The sequence below is a fragment of the Erythrolamprus reginae genome, chromosome Z, assembly GCF_031021105.1.
Source record: "Erythrolamprus reginae isolate rEryReg1 chromosome Z, rEryReg1.hap1, whole genome shotgun sequence".
NCBI classification, from domain to species: Eukaryota; Metazoa; Chordata; class Lepidosauria; order Squamata; family Dipsadidae; genus Erythrolamprus; species Erythrolamprus reginae.
Window position 1 is genome coordinate 143,374,959 of NC_091963.1, and position 12,314 is coordinate 143,387,272.

A 12,314-nucleotide genomic window follows, 5' to 3' on the forward strand; every position below is an offset into this window, starting at 1 on the left:
TAATCCTCCACAATGGCCAAACCCACAGGCTGCTATTTATACTAATGACCACAGCCCCACCCAACCACAGGTGGCCTCATTTTCTTTGATAATAATCTCTGTTGTTGTTGCCTATGCATCACTGTCCGCATGCGTGGCTGTATCATTAACTCTTGTTCTGAATACAAAGAGGAGCTAGATAATTGATCTCCTTCTGAGCTGTCTGCCACACTCTCCTCCTCCCTGTCACTCATGTCTTCTTGGTCAGAGGAGCCTTCATCAGCAGATTCCACCGGGGGCAAAACAGGCCTGCTGCATGTGGATGTCTCCCCCACATCCACAGTCCTTGGGGCAAGAGCTGGGCCAGAGCTAACCACAACAGGAGGTAGGGCAGGGTTAGGCTTTCGAAAGGTGTTAAGGAAGCCTCATCCAAAAAAATTCTTTAGTCAAAATTTAAAAAAAAGTTAGGTGGAGAGTCAGAAAGTAGTTGGTAAGTACTAGCTCTTGCTATTTGGATGAGTAACCATATGATTCAGTTTAACAACCTTTGGTCATATTGTCATGATTTAACCTTCTTAAGATACTTTTGGCCAGGATGATTGAGTGTTCATTTACATATTGAAATACCTTTTGGGGAGAAACTCCTGAAGGTATGGCAAAGGTGGATACATTCAAACAACTCTGTAATTTTTTTAAAATTTGGACTGAAGAAGTTAGTTGGATAACAAAACATCTCAGTGAAACAAAGTTCGGTCCAGTTGCCACGATTTACCATATTTTTCAGACTATAAGAACTCCAGACTATAAGATGCAGCTAGCTTTGGGAGAAGAAAACTAGGGGGGGGGGATTTGCCTCTGCCTCCCAGCAATTTGCCTCCTTGCAGCAAACAGCACACAACCTGGTTAGCTTCACCACAGCCTGATTTAGCACAAACAGCTGATTGGCAATTGGATCACCCTCTTGGAACACCAACCATCAGCTCTTCTGGGCTACGGGGATCACTGCCACCCATCATCATTATTGCCACTTGTCACCCGCCTTCACATGCCCCATCCTCCGCACATCCTGTTTTCAGCCCGTTCCAAGTGGCAGGGATTGCTGCAGCCGCTGCCTTTTGCCACCAAATCGTAATGGCAATCTGCAGCAATCCCTACCACCTGGAAAGGGCCAAAAATGGGATGCGGGAAGGCCAAGAATAGGGTATGCAGAGGCTGAAAGTGGGGTGCACTTTCAATGGAGTGCACAGAGGCAGTGATAGCAGCGGCCAACCCTGTAGCCTGGAACAGCTGGTCACTGTTATTCCGGGAGGCCAATCCAACCGCTAATCAGCTGCTCATGCTACATCAAGATGTGCTGAAGCCATCCAGGCTGTTTGCCATTTTCTGCAAGGAGGCAAATTGCTGGGAGGCAAAAGGCAAAGGGTGGGGACCAGCAGGTAGGCAGGGCCTCGGCAACATTTGCTCTACAAGACACACAAACATTTCCACCCACTTTTGGGGGGCTGAGTCTTATGGTTCGAAAAATACAGTAACCATTTTTAGTTACTTTAGGCCTGGATGACTGAGGCTTCATTTACCGATTCAAAGGTATCATTTGAAACTTTTAATCTGTTTTAACGTGTTAAGAATCTCTGTAAGGTAAGAGAACACAGTTATTCCAGGTGTAAGGAACGAATAAGTATACAGTGTTCCCTCAATTTTCGCGGGAGATGCGTTCCGAGACCGCCTGCGAAAGTTGAATTTCCGCGAAGTAGAGATGCGGAAGTAAATACACTATTTTTTGGCTATGAACAGTATTTCAAGCCTTCCATTAACACTTTAAACCCTGAACTGCAATTTCTCATTCCCTTAGCAACCATTTAGATTATTACTCACCATGTTTATTTATTAAAGTTTATTTTTAAAAATATTTATTAAAGGCAGATGAAAGTTTGGCGATGACATATGACATCACTGGGCGAGAAAAAAATGTGGTATAGGGAAAAAACCTGCGAAGTATTTTTTAATTAATATTTTGAAAAACCGTGGTATAGACTTTCGCGAAGTTCGAACCCGTGAAAATCGAGGGAACACTGTACTACTGTAGTCCAAAAGTTTTCTTTTTCACTTGTCCTCATGCTCTTCATCCAGTCTTAGAAGGTCGTCTTCCTCTTCCACACTCGGGTCTTCTCTTGGACCCAGAGGACTCTGGGAAGAAAGATCTCCAGGGGAGAGCCTCCAATCTTGAGGGATGAGGTGGCGATTCCTACGGATGAACGTGAACATTTTAATGTTGGCTGAGGAAAGGTTCTTGGAGTGGTCTCCTGTTCCCGATAAACTGGGTGCACTACAGAGATCTTCAGAGGGTGAGGGAGATGTTGGTGGGCACCCAAAGTGGAACACGGCCACCTTGAAGAGAGCCGGCCACATCGCCATCTTCCCTTGCCAATACAGCATCGGATCAGCATTTTCTCCAATATGGTCCACGTTGTCGTGGAGATATTCTTCCATTTTCCCGAAGGGCCGTGGCTGCTGTCCCTTCAGAAGTCAAACTGGAGGCAGGATCACTTTTGGTGATGGCCCTCCAGCGTTTCATGGTGAACTTCCAAGCCGCTGAACCAGGAGAGCTGGCAGAGCTGGCGTTGTTTTGGTCTTGAGAAGAGCGATTGAGTGGCGTGAACTCCGTATCGGCTCCTCCATGAGGCACGTAGGACCTGGTGGCCAGGTCAACGATGCGCTCCTTTAGCAGGGCTGCGTCACTCAGGTCTGTCCCACCCAGCTTCATGGTGGTTGATGTTCTCTGAATCGGGGGTCAAGGAAGGCCGCGATCCGATACATCATATTGTCCTTTATTTCCTGCAGCTGATTGTCAGCCTCCAGGCAGTCCAATGCCTGCGTGGTCAGGCGAGCTGCGGTATTATTATTTTCCTGGTAGTATCTGGTCCTCAACGCCCTGAGCTGTTCTTCCAAGAACCACAGGAGAGGAAGGGCTTGGCAGAGAGTTGTGTTGGGCCGAATCACGAGCGCAGCGGCATCCTCAAACGGCTTCAAGATCTCCACCAAGCACTTCATCACTTTCCAGTCGGTGGGTGCCAAGAGCAGTTGGGAACCGTCTTCGTCGAGCATGGCCACAATGGCTTGGCGCTGCTCATATAGGCGCTCCAACATCAGCAAGGTGGAGTTGGATCTCACTTGAGCTTTTGTCCCTAGAGGCTGACGCAAGCCCAAGTTGGCCTGCACTTCCAGGAGACGCCGTCGTACGGTGGCTGAGCGGCGGTAGCAGCTGCATATCCTCCTGGAAGTCTTCAGCAGACGTCCGACTTGAGCATCCCTGGCCAAAAACGCTTTGGTGACTAGCTTCAGACAACGGGCCAGGCAAGGAACATGCTGGAGGTGCAATTCCCGCACCGCCCTTGCCACGCTGGTCCCGCTGTCACACACTACGCCGCCCGTCTTCAGATCGCACAGCCAATCCTGGAGGACTTCTTGCAGTTTGTAGCAGATATCCTCTGGGGCACAGCAGCCTTCAAAGGTGCACACTGACAGTGTGGCGTGCTGCCTGGTGAGGGTGCCTGCTAACTCTGCGATCCAGTGTCCTGTCACCGACATGTATGTGGCTGTTTGCCTGTCACCCCAGGTGTCTATTGTGATATGGACCGTGCGGCTGACACTGCAGGCCACGGTTTGCTGCACGGCCCGAGATACCACTTGTGATAACTCAGGCACTGCCTTGATGGCGAAGAACTCCCGGCTAGGGATCATCCAACGAGGCTGGGCGGTGGCCATAAGCCGGCAAAATCCTTCGCTCTCCACGCAGGAGAAGGGCTGCATGTCCATCGCGAGCATCCACGCGGTATCAGAAGTCAACTGGATGGCTGTTGGGTGGGTGGGAGGGTAGAAGGGTTGTCTCCTGTCTTGCTGGGTAAATGGAAAGTTTGGAGGAGATGGCTCGGTGACTGCGACGGGAGTGCTGTGGGACCTCTCCTTCAGGGGCATCAGCGTGGATGGAGAAACCACTGCGACACCTGGCAGGTGAAGTCCATGGTGGACCTTCAAGTGTTTATGGAGGGCTGTGGTGCCGGGTCGGGTGCCTCCGTCCTTCCCTCTCCTCACCCGTTTCTGGCACATGCTACAAACAGCCACGCAGGGTTCCCGTGGGTCCAGCGTGAAGTAATCCCAAACCGCCGAGGTGGTTTTCTTCTGCACGGGTGGTGGGATTCCATCCACTGTTAACATCTCCCGGTCATGGCCACGCTTGGCGTGCACTGAAGCAGGGATGTGGGTGATGGGTGTGAAGAAATGGAACATCTCCCTTCCTCCCGGAAGGATGGACCTGCCCAGCGTAGCTGTGGACGTATAGGCTGGTAGAATGTAAGGGGGAGCGGGGGATGGGAGAACACGCAGAGGGGACAGAGACGCTATCTCGGCCACATCTTCCTCCTCCTCCTCCTCTTCCTCCTTTTTTAAGTAGGAAAGCATCTTGTGGATTTCAGAAGGGTGGTGCTGCTTCACCATCACTGGGGCAGAAGGGTTGGGTGAAAAGCTGCTCAGGTCAGCAGTGTCCACCTCTTCTTCTTCCTCCTCTTTGTCCTTCCAGTAGAACAGGTCATGCGTTGAAGATGGGCAGGGTTTCTCCTCTTTCATCCCAGGCTCTAAGGAACCAACAGGAGTGACCACATTGGCCAGAGACTCCTCAGATACACCTCCTTCCATCGCATGGGGGAAAGGGGACCGCTGAAGAGAGACAGGTAGAGTCCTCCTGTTGAACGCTGCCAATTGGAGTCGTCTTCCCCGGCCACGCCGTGGCATCATGATGGAATCCTGCAAAGGGAAACCCAGATACAGAATATTTTTTATGTTTCCACAGCCTCAAAGCCAGCTGCTTTCCCTACCAGAAAGAACCAAGGGAAATCGTTCAAACTTTACACATCACCTTCGATTCCCAATCAAGTCCAACATTTAGGTTGTTAAGTGAGACAGTCATTAAGTGAGTTTTGGCCCCATTGTATGTTCATATGAGGAATCCTCACGCCACGGCCACAATGGAGCCCAATATATATGTGGCTAACGGAGACGTTTCTTAAAGTGAGTTTTGCCCCTTTTCCACAAATACAGGGGTTTTTGCCACAATTGTTAAGTGAATCATAGCAAGTTAGGAACACCGTTGTTAAGTGAATCTGCCTTTCCCTCCTCCAATTGTCTTTGCTCCTCAGAAGGTCTCTAATGGTGACACATGAGCGCTGGGACACTTCAACCGTCATAAATATGAGCAGGTTGCCAAGCATCCAAATCTGATCATCTATCCGTGGGGTTGTTATGCAAACAGTTGTAAGTGTGCGACATTCATTCATTTAATTAATTAATTGGATTTGTATGCCGCCCCTCTCCGAGGACTCGGGGCGGCTCACAGCATATACAAGAAACAAAACAATAATATGAATCCAATTAATTAATTCCTAGTTAATACTACATTAAAACAAATATTTAACTTAATTAAAAAAAGGAAAACCAATCATTCAATACTCATACTTAAACATTCATTGATCAGAGGGAAGATGTAAAAGTCCCAAGCCTGGTGGCAAAGATGAGTTTTTAAGCTCTTTCGGAAGGCGAGGAGGGTGGGGACAGTGCGAATCTCTGGGGGGAGCTGATTCTAGAGGGTCGGGGCTCCCACAGAGAAGGCTCTTCCCCTAGGTCCTGCCAGCTGACATTGTTTGGTCGATGGGACCCTAAGGAGGCCAACTCTGTGGGGCCTCACCAGTCGCTGGGATTCGTGCGGCAGAAGGTGGTCACTTTTTTTCAGGAATGTTTTGACTTTGGTCACTAAACAAATGTTCGTAAATCAAGGACTATCCATACTAGGGGTCAGCAACCTTAAACACTCATACCACAAAACTCCTAAAGAAAACATGCCTGTTCAATTCTGGAGCTGACTGGAGGGCCAGTTCCCCCACCATAGAGTCTCCTCCTAGAACTGCGTCCTTTTTCCTCTTCTGACTGGAAGTCCAGTTCCCCCACCACAGAGTCTCCTCCTAGAACTGCATCCTTTTTCCTCTTCTGACTGGAAGTCCAGTTCCCCCACCACAGAGTCTCCTCCTAGAACTGCATCCCTTTTCCTCTTCTGACTGGAAGTCCAGTTCCCCCACCACAGAGTCTCCTCCTAGAACTGCATCCTTTTTCCTCTTCTGACTGGAAGTCCAGTTCCCCCACCACAGAGTCTCCTCCTAGAACTACATCCCTTTTCCTCTTCTGACTGGAAGTCCAATTCCCCCACCATAGTCTCCTCCTAGAACTGCGTCCTTTTTCCTCTTCTGACTGGAACTCTAGTTTTTCCACCATAGAGTCTCCTCCTAGACCTGCGTCCTTTTTCCTCTTCTGACTGGAACTCCAGTTCTTCCACCATAGAGTCTCCTCTTAGCATGGCGTCTTTTCCTTTTACTGACCAGCCACATGGGGCTGCAGCAGAGGGATGAAAGAGCCACAGGTGGCTCCAGAGCTGCAGGTTGCTATACAGTTAAAGAGCTTAGTCTACTGTTGGAGGGAATGCAACCTTCTTCCTGAAGCTTCTTCTACAGAAGTTAACCCAGAGCTGCCACAAGATCACCCCGTGTTTTTTAGCTCCTGGAATCTATCATTCTTAGTCATCCTGGCTAAATTCTTAAATGTCATTACAGGCAGTCCTCGACTTACAACAGTTCATTTAGTGATCAAAGTTTCAACGGCACTGAAAAAAGTGATTTACAGTTCACAGTCCCAACCTTTCTAGCATCCCCATGATTGTGTGATCAAAATTCAGATGCTTGGCACCTGGTTCATACTTATGACCATTGTTGTGTTGTGATGTGTGTGTGTGTCACACAATCCCTTTTTTGTGATCTTCCAACAAGCAAAGTCAGCGGGGAAACCAGGTCCACTTAAGGACAGGGTTATTTTAAATTATGGCCACGGTGACGCTGCAACAATCATAAATGTGAAATACAGGCATCACTTTTTTCAGCGCTGTTAGAACTTTGACCTGTCCATGCTAAAATATACTGCTCAAAAAAAATAAAGGGAACACTCAAATAACACATCCTAGATCTGAATGAATGAAATATTCTCAATTGAATACATTGCTCTGTAGAAAGTTGAATCTGCACAACAGCGTGTGAAATTGATTGTCAATCAGTGTTGCTTCCTAAGTGGATGGTTAGATTTCACAGAAGTTTGATTTACTTGGAGTTACAGTATATTGTGTTGCTTAAGCGTTCCCTTTATTTTTTTTGAGCAGTGTACATGCTAATCACATTAAGCAGGGAGAAAAGAAACAGAATAATAAAATCTTTCTTCTGGTTTAACCCTGTTGTTCTCCTCGGATCCTTTTAGCCCCAAAATGAAATTGTAAAATAATTGTAAAAAAAATTTCCCTGCATATCTGAAACTTGAAATTACATGACTTTGTCTCATTTGAGGGGGGGGGGGGGTTGGTTGTTTAGTTTTTGCTGGGCGAAAATATTTACACTTGTACTCCTCCGGGTTTTTTTAGACCCGGAGTAAAAAACTGAAATTTTCATTTAAAGCATTTCATTTTTTTACTCCAGGTCTAAAAGGACCCGAAGGAGCACAGGTGTATAGTAAACCTGAGAACAGATGCCAGGATTCAATTTATTCTGGTACCCGTCATTTAGGTCTTTCACTGACCTCCTTTTAAGGGAAAAAAAGAGTGATCCTTGGAAGAACACAAGTCAATTAATAATAATAATAATAATAATAATAACAATAACAACAATAACAACAATAATAACAATAACAAAACAAAGATGTCAATAATTATAAAAATTATAACAATAATGATGATAGCAAACAAAATAATAATAATGACAATGATAATTATGACAATAAATTTGATGATGATAATAATGATGATGATAATAAGCCCCCTCCCCAATTAAGGCGAGGTAGACTCACCCCCACCGCAAAATGCTTTCTCCCCCCCCCCCCAAAAAAAGGGGGGGAAAACAAGCGTTCCCCCACTACTCAATCTCCGCCGCTCCTTGAACCGAGTGATCTGAGAAAACGATTCCGGGTCCTCGAACACGCGGGACGCCACCTCGCCTTGCGGAACAGAGTGGCCGAGGACCGCGCACGCGCGCTTCCCGCAGAGCCCAAAGCGGGCGGGCGGGCACGCGCTTAAAGGGACAGGCTCAAAAATGAAAATTGGATGGCGGGAAGGTGGTGGGTGGTGGAGACAGACGGGGGGGGCGGGGAGGAGAACACAGCCCCGAAGGAAGACACGGGAGCGCCCGGATGAATTTTTGTTGTTTGAAAATTGTCTTACATTTTAAAAGAAGAAATTTCTCTATATGTTTATATTTAGGCAGCTAGGTAAGCAGGCAGGTAGATGGGTGGGTAGGTAAGTAGAGGGGCTCTTAATTGAGCGTCGGTTTCCACAAAGCTGCCACGTTCCTTCAAACTCTTATTATTCTTTCCGCGTCCTGCCCTTTGCCAGGATCCCAGTTCGGTGATCTTTTTTGATGTAACCCTAATCAAAGTTTGATAGAATATCCTTTCTCCAATACTGTGTATTGGAGAGTAATGGGTTTCAGAGCCCAAAATGTATGTTTCTAAGTGAGAAATTCATTTGAACTTTCCAACATTTTACTACCTTCCTTGCCACAATTAAGCGAATCACTACAACCATAGTTCCCTCTAAGCTGAGCAGTGAGCAATCGCTCACTTAAAAATCATCATCAACTCAGAGTTTTCCAAACCTGCCCAGAAGCCGAGAGGGAAAGAGTGAGAGGGAAGGAGAGAGAGAGGAAGAGAGGAAGAGAGAGAAACAGATAGAAAAAAGAGAGGTAGGAAAAGAGAAAGAGAAAGAATGGGAGTAAGGAAGAGAGAAAGAAAATCAAAATCTAGTTTGAAAGTAGCTCAACTATTTAAGTGGCATTTTGATATTGATAGAGTTGCCCTATTATGAGCTCACTGTTATAGACGCACAGTACAGTATTTTATTTTGAAATTCTCGGAGGCAAAACAGGGTGGGTTTTTTGTTTGTTTGTTTGTTTGTTTGTTTATTCATTCATTCATTCATTCATTCATTCATTCATTCATTTATTCTGTGCCTCCCAGTCCCAAAGGGACTGCCACTCAGACAATATACTTTTCAGCCCCCCCCCCCCCCAAAAATAAATTAGAGGGAACACTGACTACAAGTGTCCTGAGTAATGTGGTTGTTAAGTGACTCTGGCTTCCCTGTTGACTTTGCTTTCTTGAAGGTTGCAAAAGATGGTTTATATGACCTCACAAAAATCATAAACATAAGTCAGTGGCCAAATTTTGAATTCTGATCAGGTGACCTTAGGGATGCTGCAATAGTCCAACAGTGTGAAGAAAGGTCAAGTTGCTTCTTTTCAGTGACCTTATAATTTTGAAGGGTCACTAAAACAAACTGTTGTTAGTCAAGGACTCTGTACTCCTGTTCAAAAAGAAAATACTGTACCTTCCCCTCCAGGGATGCTGCCCATCTCAAGTGACCCATCCTTCCCCCACCCAGATTCTAAAGACAGGGCGTGACCTTTCAGAACATAATAGGATTAATGGACCACCTTTGGAATAGCAAAAGACCTCATGGTCCATCTAGTCTGCCCTTAGACTAATTCCTGTATTTTATCTTAGGATGGATGGATGTTTATCCCAGGCATGTTTAAATTCAGTCCCTGTGGATTTACCAACCATTTCTGCTGGACGTTTGTTCCAAGCATCTACTACTCTTTCAGTAAAATAATATTTTCTCACATTGCTTCTGATCTTCTAGAATAGAAGAGAAGAGAATAGAATCCTTTATTGGCCAAGTGTGATTGGACACACAAGGAATTTGTCTTGGTGCATATGGTCTCAGCGTACATAAAATAAAATATACATTTGTCAAGAATCGTGTGGTACAACACTTAATGATTGTCATAGGGGGCAAATAAGCAATGAAGAAACAATATTAGTAAAAATCTTAGGATAAAAGCAACAAGTTACAGTCATACAGTCCTAAGTGGGAGGAAAAGAATGATAGGAATGATGAGAAAAACTAGTAGAAATAGAAGTGCAGATTTAGTAAAAAGTCTGACAGTGTTGAGGGAATTATTTGTTTAGGAGAGTGATGGCGTTTGGGAAAAAAACTATTCTTGTGTCTAGTTGTCTTGGTGTGCAGTGCTCTGTAGTGACGTTTTGAGGGTAGGAGCTGAAACAGTTTGCGTTCATGATGTGAGGGGTCAGTAAATATTTTACCCGCCCTCTTTTTGACTGGTGAAGTATACAGGTCCTCAATGGAAGGCAGGTTGGCAGCAGTTGTTTTTTCTGCAGTTCTGATTCTCCTCTGAAGTCTGTGTCGGTCCTGTTGGGCTGCAGCACCAAACCAGACAGTTATAGAGGTGCAGATGACAGACTCAATGATTCCTCTGCAGAACTGTATCAGCAGCTCCTTGGGCAGTTTGTGCTTCCTGAGCTAAAACTAAAGACATTCCCTGCAGGCAGAGAAAATATATATTATATTAATTATAATTGAATGTAACAAAAGATATACATTAAACCATAGCATAAGATATATATATATATACATACATACATACATGTATGCATGCATACATACATACATACATACATACATACATGTAGATTGTTCTGAGTTCGGGTTTTGCCCCATGTAATATTTTGAGTGTCTATGCGACATTTCGGTGAAATCACATTCACCATCATCAGGCTGAAGTTGTAAGCTTCGTGCTTCTGTAAATATAGATATATAAATAAATATAAATAAATATAAATATAAATTATTAAATTTATATTTAATTTAAATTATTAAATATAAATAAACTATATTTACAGCAGCACGAAGCTTACAACTTCAGCCTGATGGTGGTGAATGTGATTTCACCGAAACGTCGCATAGACATGCAAAATATTACACGGGGCAAAACCCGAACTCAGAACAATCTACATACATATACCCGTGAAAATCTACGAAAGCAGGCATAGACATGTTTATATAGATGTGTAAACATCTACCTGCAATGTATGCCTCTTATTCATAAATGCTGATGCTGGAACCATTGCTTTAAAAACCACAGAATGTAAATTGAAACCCAATCGGTTTATCTAATAAAGAAGCAGCTGTGTTTCTTATCTTTTTAATTTTGCGTCAAGAATAATTTTTTTTTAAAAAAAAATATTCAACGCGTCCCTGGGTGGGCTTGAACCACCAACCTTTCGGTTAACAGCCGAACGCGCTAACCGATTGCGCCACAGAGACTCCTTTGGAAGGAAGGGCGATCGTTTAGAAAAAACTTTTACCCAAGATTTGAAAGAGGATTTAAAAAATATGGCAACATTGGGAACTTCAAAGCAAATAACGCCAGTGAATAAAAATAAAAGCACAAGCTATGACAATCATTAAGTGTTGTACCACATTATTCTTGACAAATGTATATTTTATTTTATGTACATTGAGAGCATATGCACCAAGCCAAATTCCTTGTGTGTCCAATCACACTTGGCCAATAAAGAATTCTATTCTATTCTATTTCTTTTTTCCTGGCAGTAACTTAGTGACGCACTAGCTGTGAAAAATAAACATTGATTCCCCCCCCCGCCCTCCCTCCGCAATGCAAAAGTTCTTCAGAGAGAGCTTCCACTTTTCATGGTTTAAAGATTGCTCAATCTTATTTGCAACTTAAAGACGCCTGGGACTTCAATTCCCAGAATTCCCCAAACCCGAACCCATTGCTATAAAACTTTTTAAATAGTGTGTCGTGCAGCTTTCCTCCTCTATCGGAGATCGCATCTTCACAAAACCTTTCATGCAAAGTTAGATCCATGAAGAAAAACGCCTTGGCTGAATTCAATTTTGCAAAAAGCTAATGAAAACAAAAGGGAAAAAAAAAATGACCTCTCCCCGTCGGGGAATCGAACCCCGGTCTCCCGCGTGACAGGCGGGGATACTTACCACTATACTAACGAGGAGGAGGCTGAAAAGTGCTTCTAAATGACTCCCCTTGAGTTCCTAAAATCTTGACGTCAGCCCAAAATGGGGACTAATTGTTTTTCTACCCCAGTTTGCTAATTTTAAAGATACTGTATATCTTTTAGCTAGCATCTAATTTGCCATATGCTTTTTCCTTTAGAAACAGATAGATATAATAAGACTTAAGCCTTTTGATAAATACAAGTCACCCTCTTAAAGGCAATTATAACATGGGGAAATGAACTTTTTCCTTCTCCAACTTATGACTGTAACTTGTTGCTTGTATCTTTACGATTTATATTAATATGGATTGTTTCCTGATTGTTTATTTGTACCCTATGACAATCATGAATAGAATAGAATT

The 12,314-nt window shown here is 44.5% G+C and overlaps 1 protein-coding gene and 2 non-coding genes across 3 annotated transcripts; all 3 read right to left on the reverse strand.

Annotated features, from left to right (window-relative positions):
• Positions 1-2,739: 2,739 nt before the first annotated feature.
• LOC139154254 (zinc finger BED domain-containing protein 4-like) lies at positions 2,740-7,925 on the reverse strand. Its single transcript, XM_070728682.1, has 2 exons — positions 7,906-7,925; positions 2,740-4,779 (listed from the first exon to the last, which is right to left on the reverse strand). Exon 2 carries the CDS (start codon positions 4,768-4,770, stop codon positions 2,740-2,742), a length of 2,031 nt encoding a protein of 676 aa, XP_070584783.1. The 5' UTR covers positions 4,771-4,779; positions 7,906-7,925.
• Positions 7,926-11,165: 3,240 nt separating this feature from the next.
• On the reverse strand, positions 11,166-11,239 carry TRNAN-GUU (transfer RNA asparagine (anticodon GUU)). Its single transcript has one exon. It is a non-coding gene; the product is annotated as a tRNA-Asn (tRNA).
• A 638-nt stretch (positions 11,240-11,877) lies between these two features.
• On the reverse strand, positions 11,878-11,949 carry TRNAD-GUC (transfer RNA aspartic acid (anticodon GUC)). Its single transcript has one exon. It is a non-coding gene; the product is annotated as a tRNA-Asp (tRNA).
• Between the last annotated feature and the right edge of the window lie 365 nt (positions 11,950-12,314).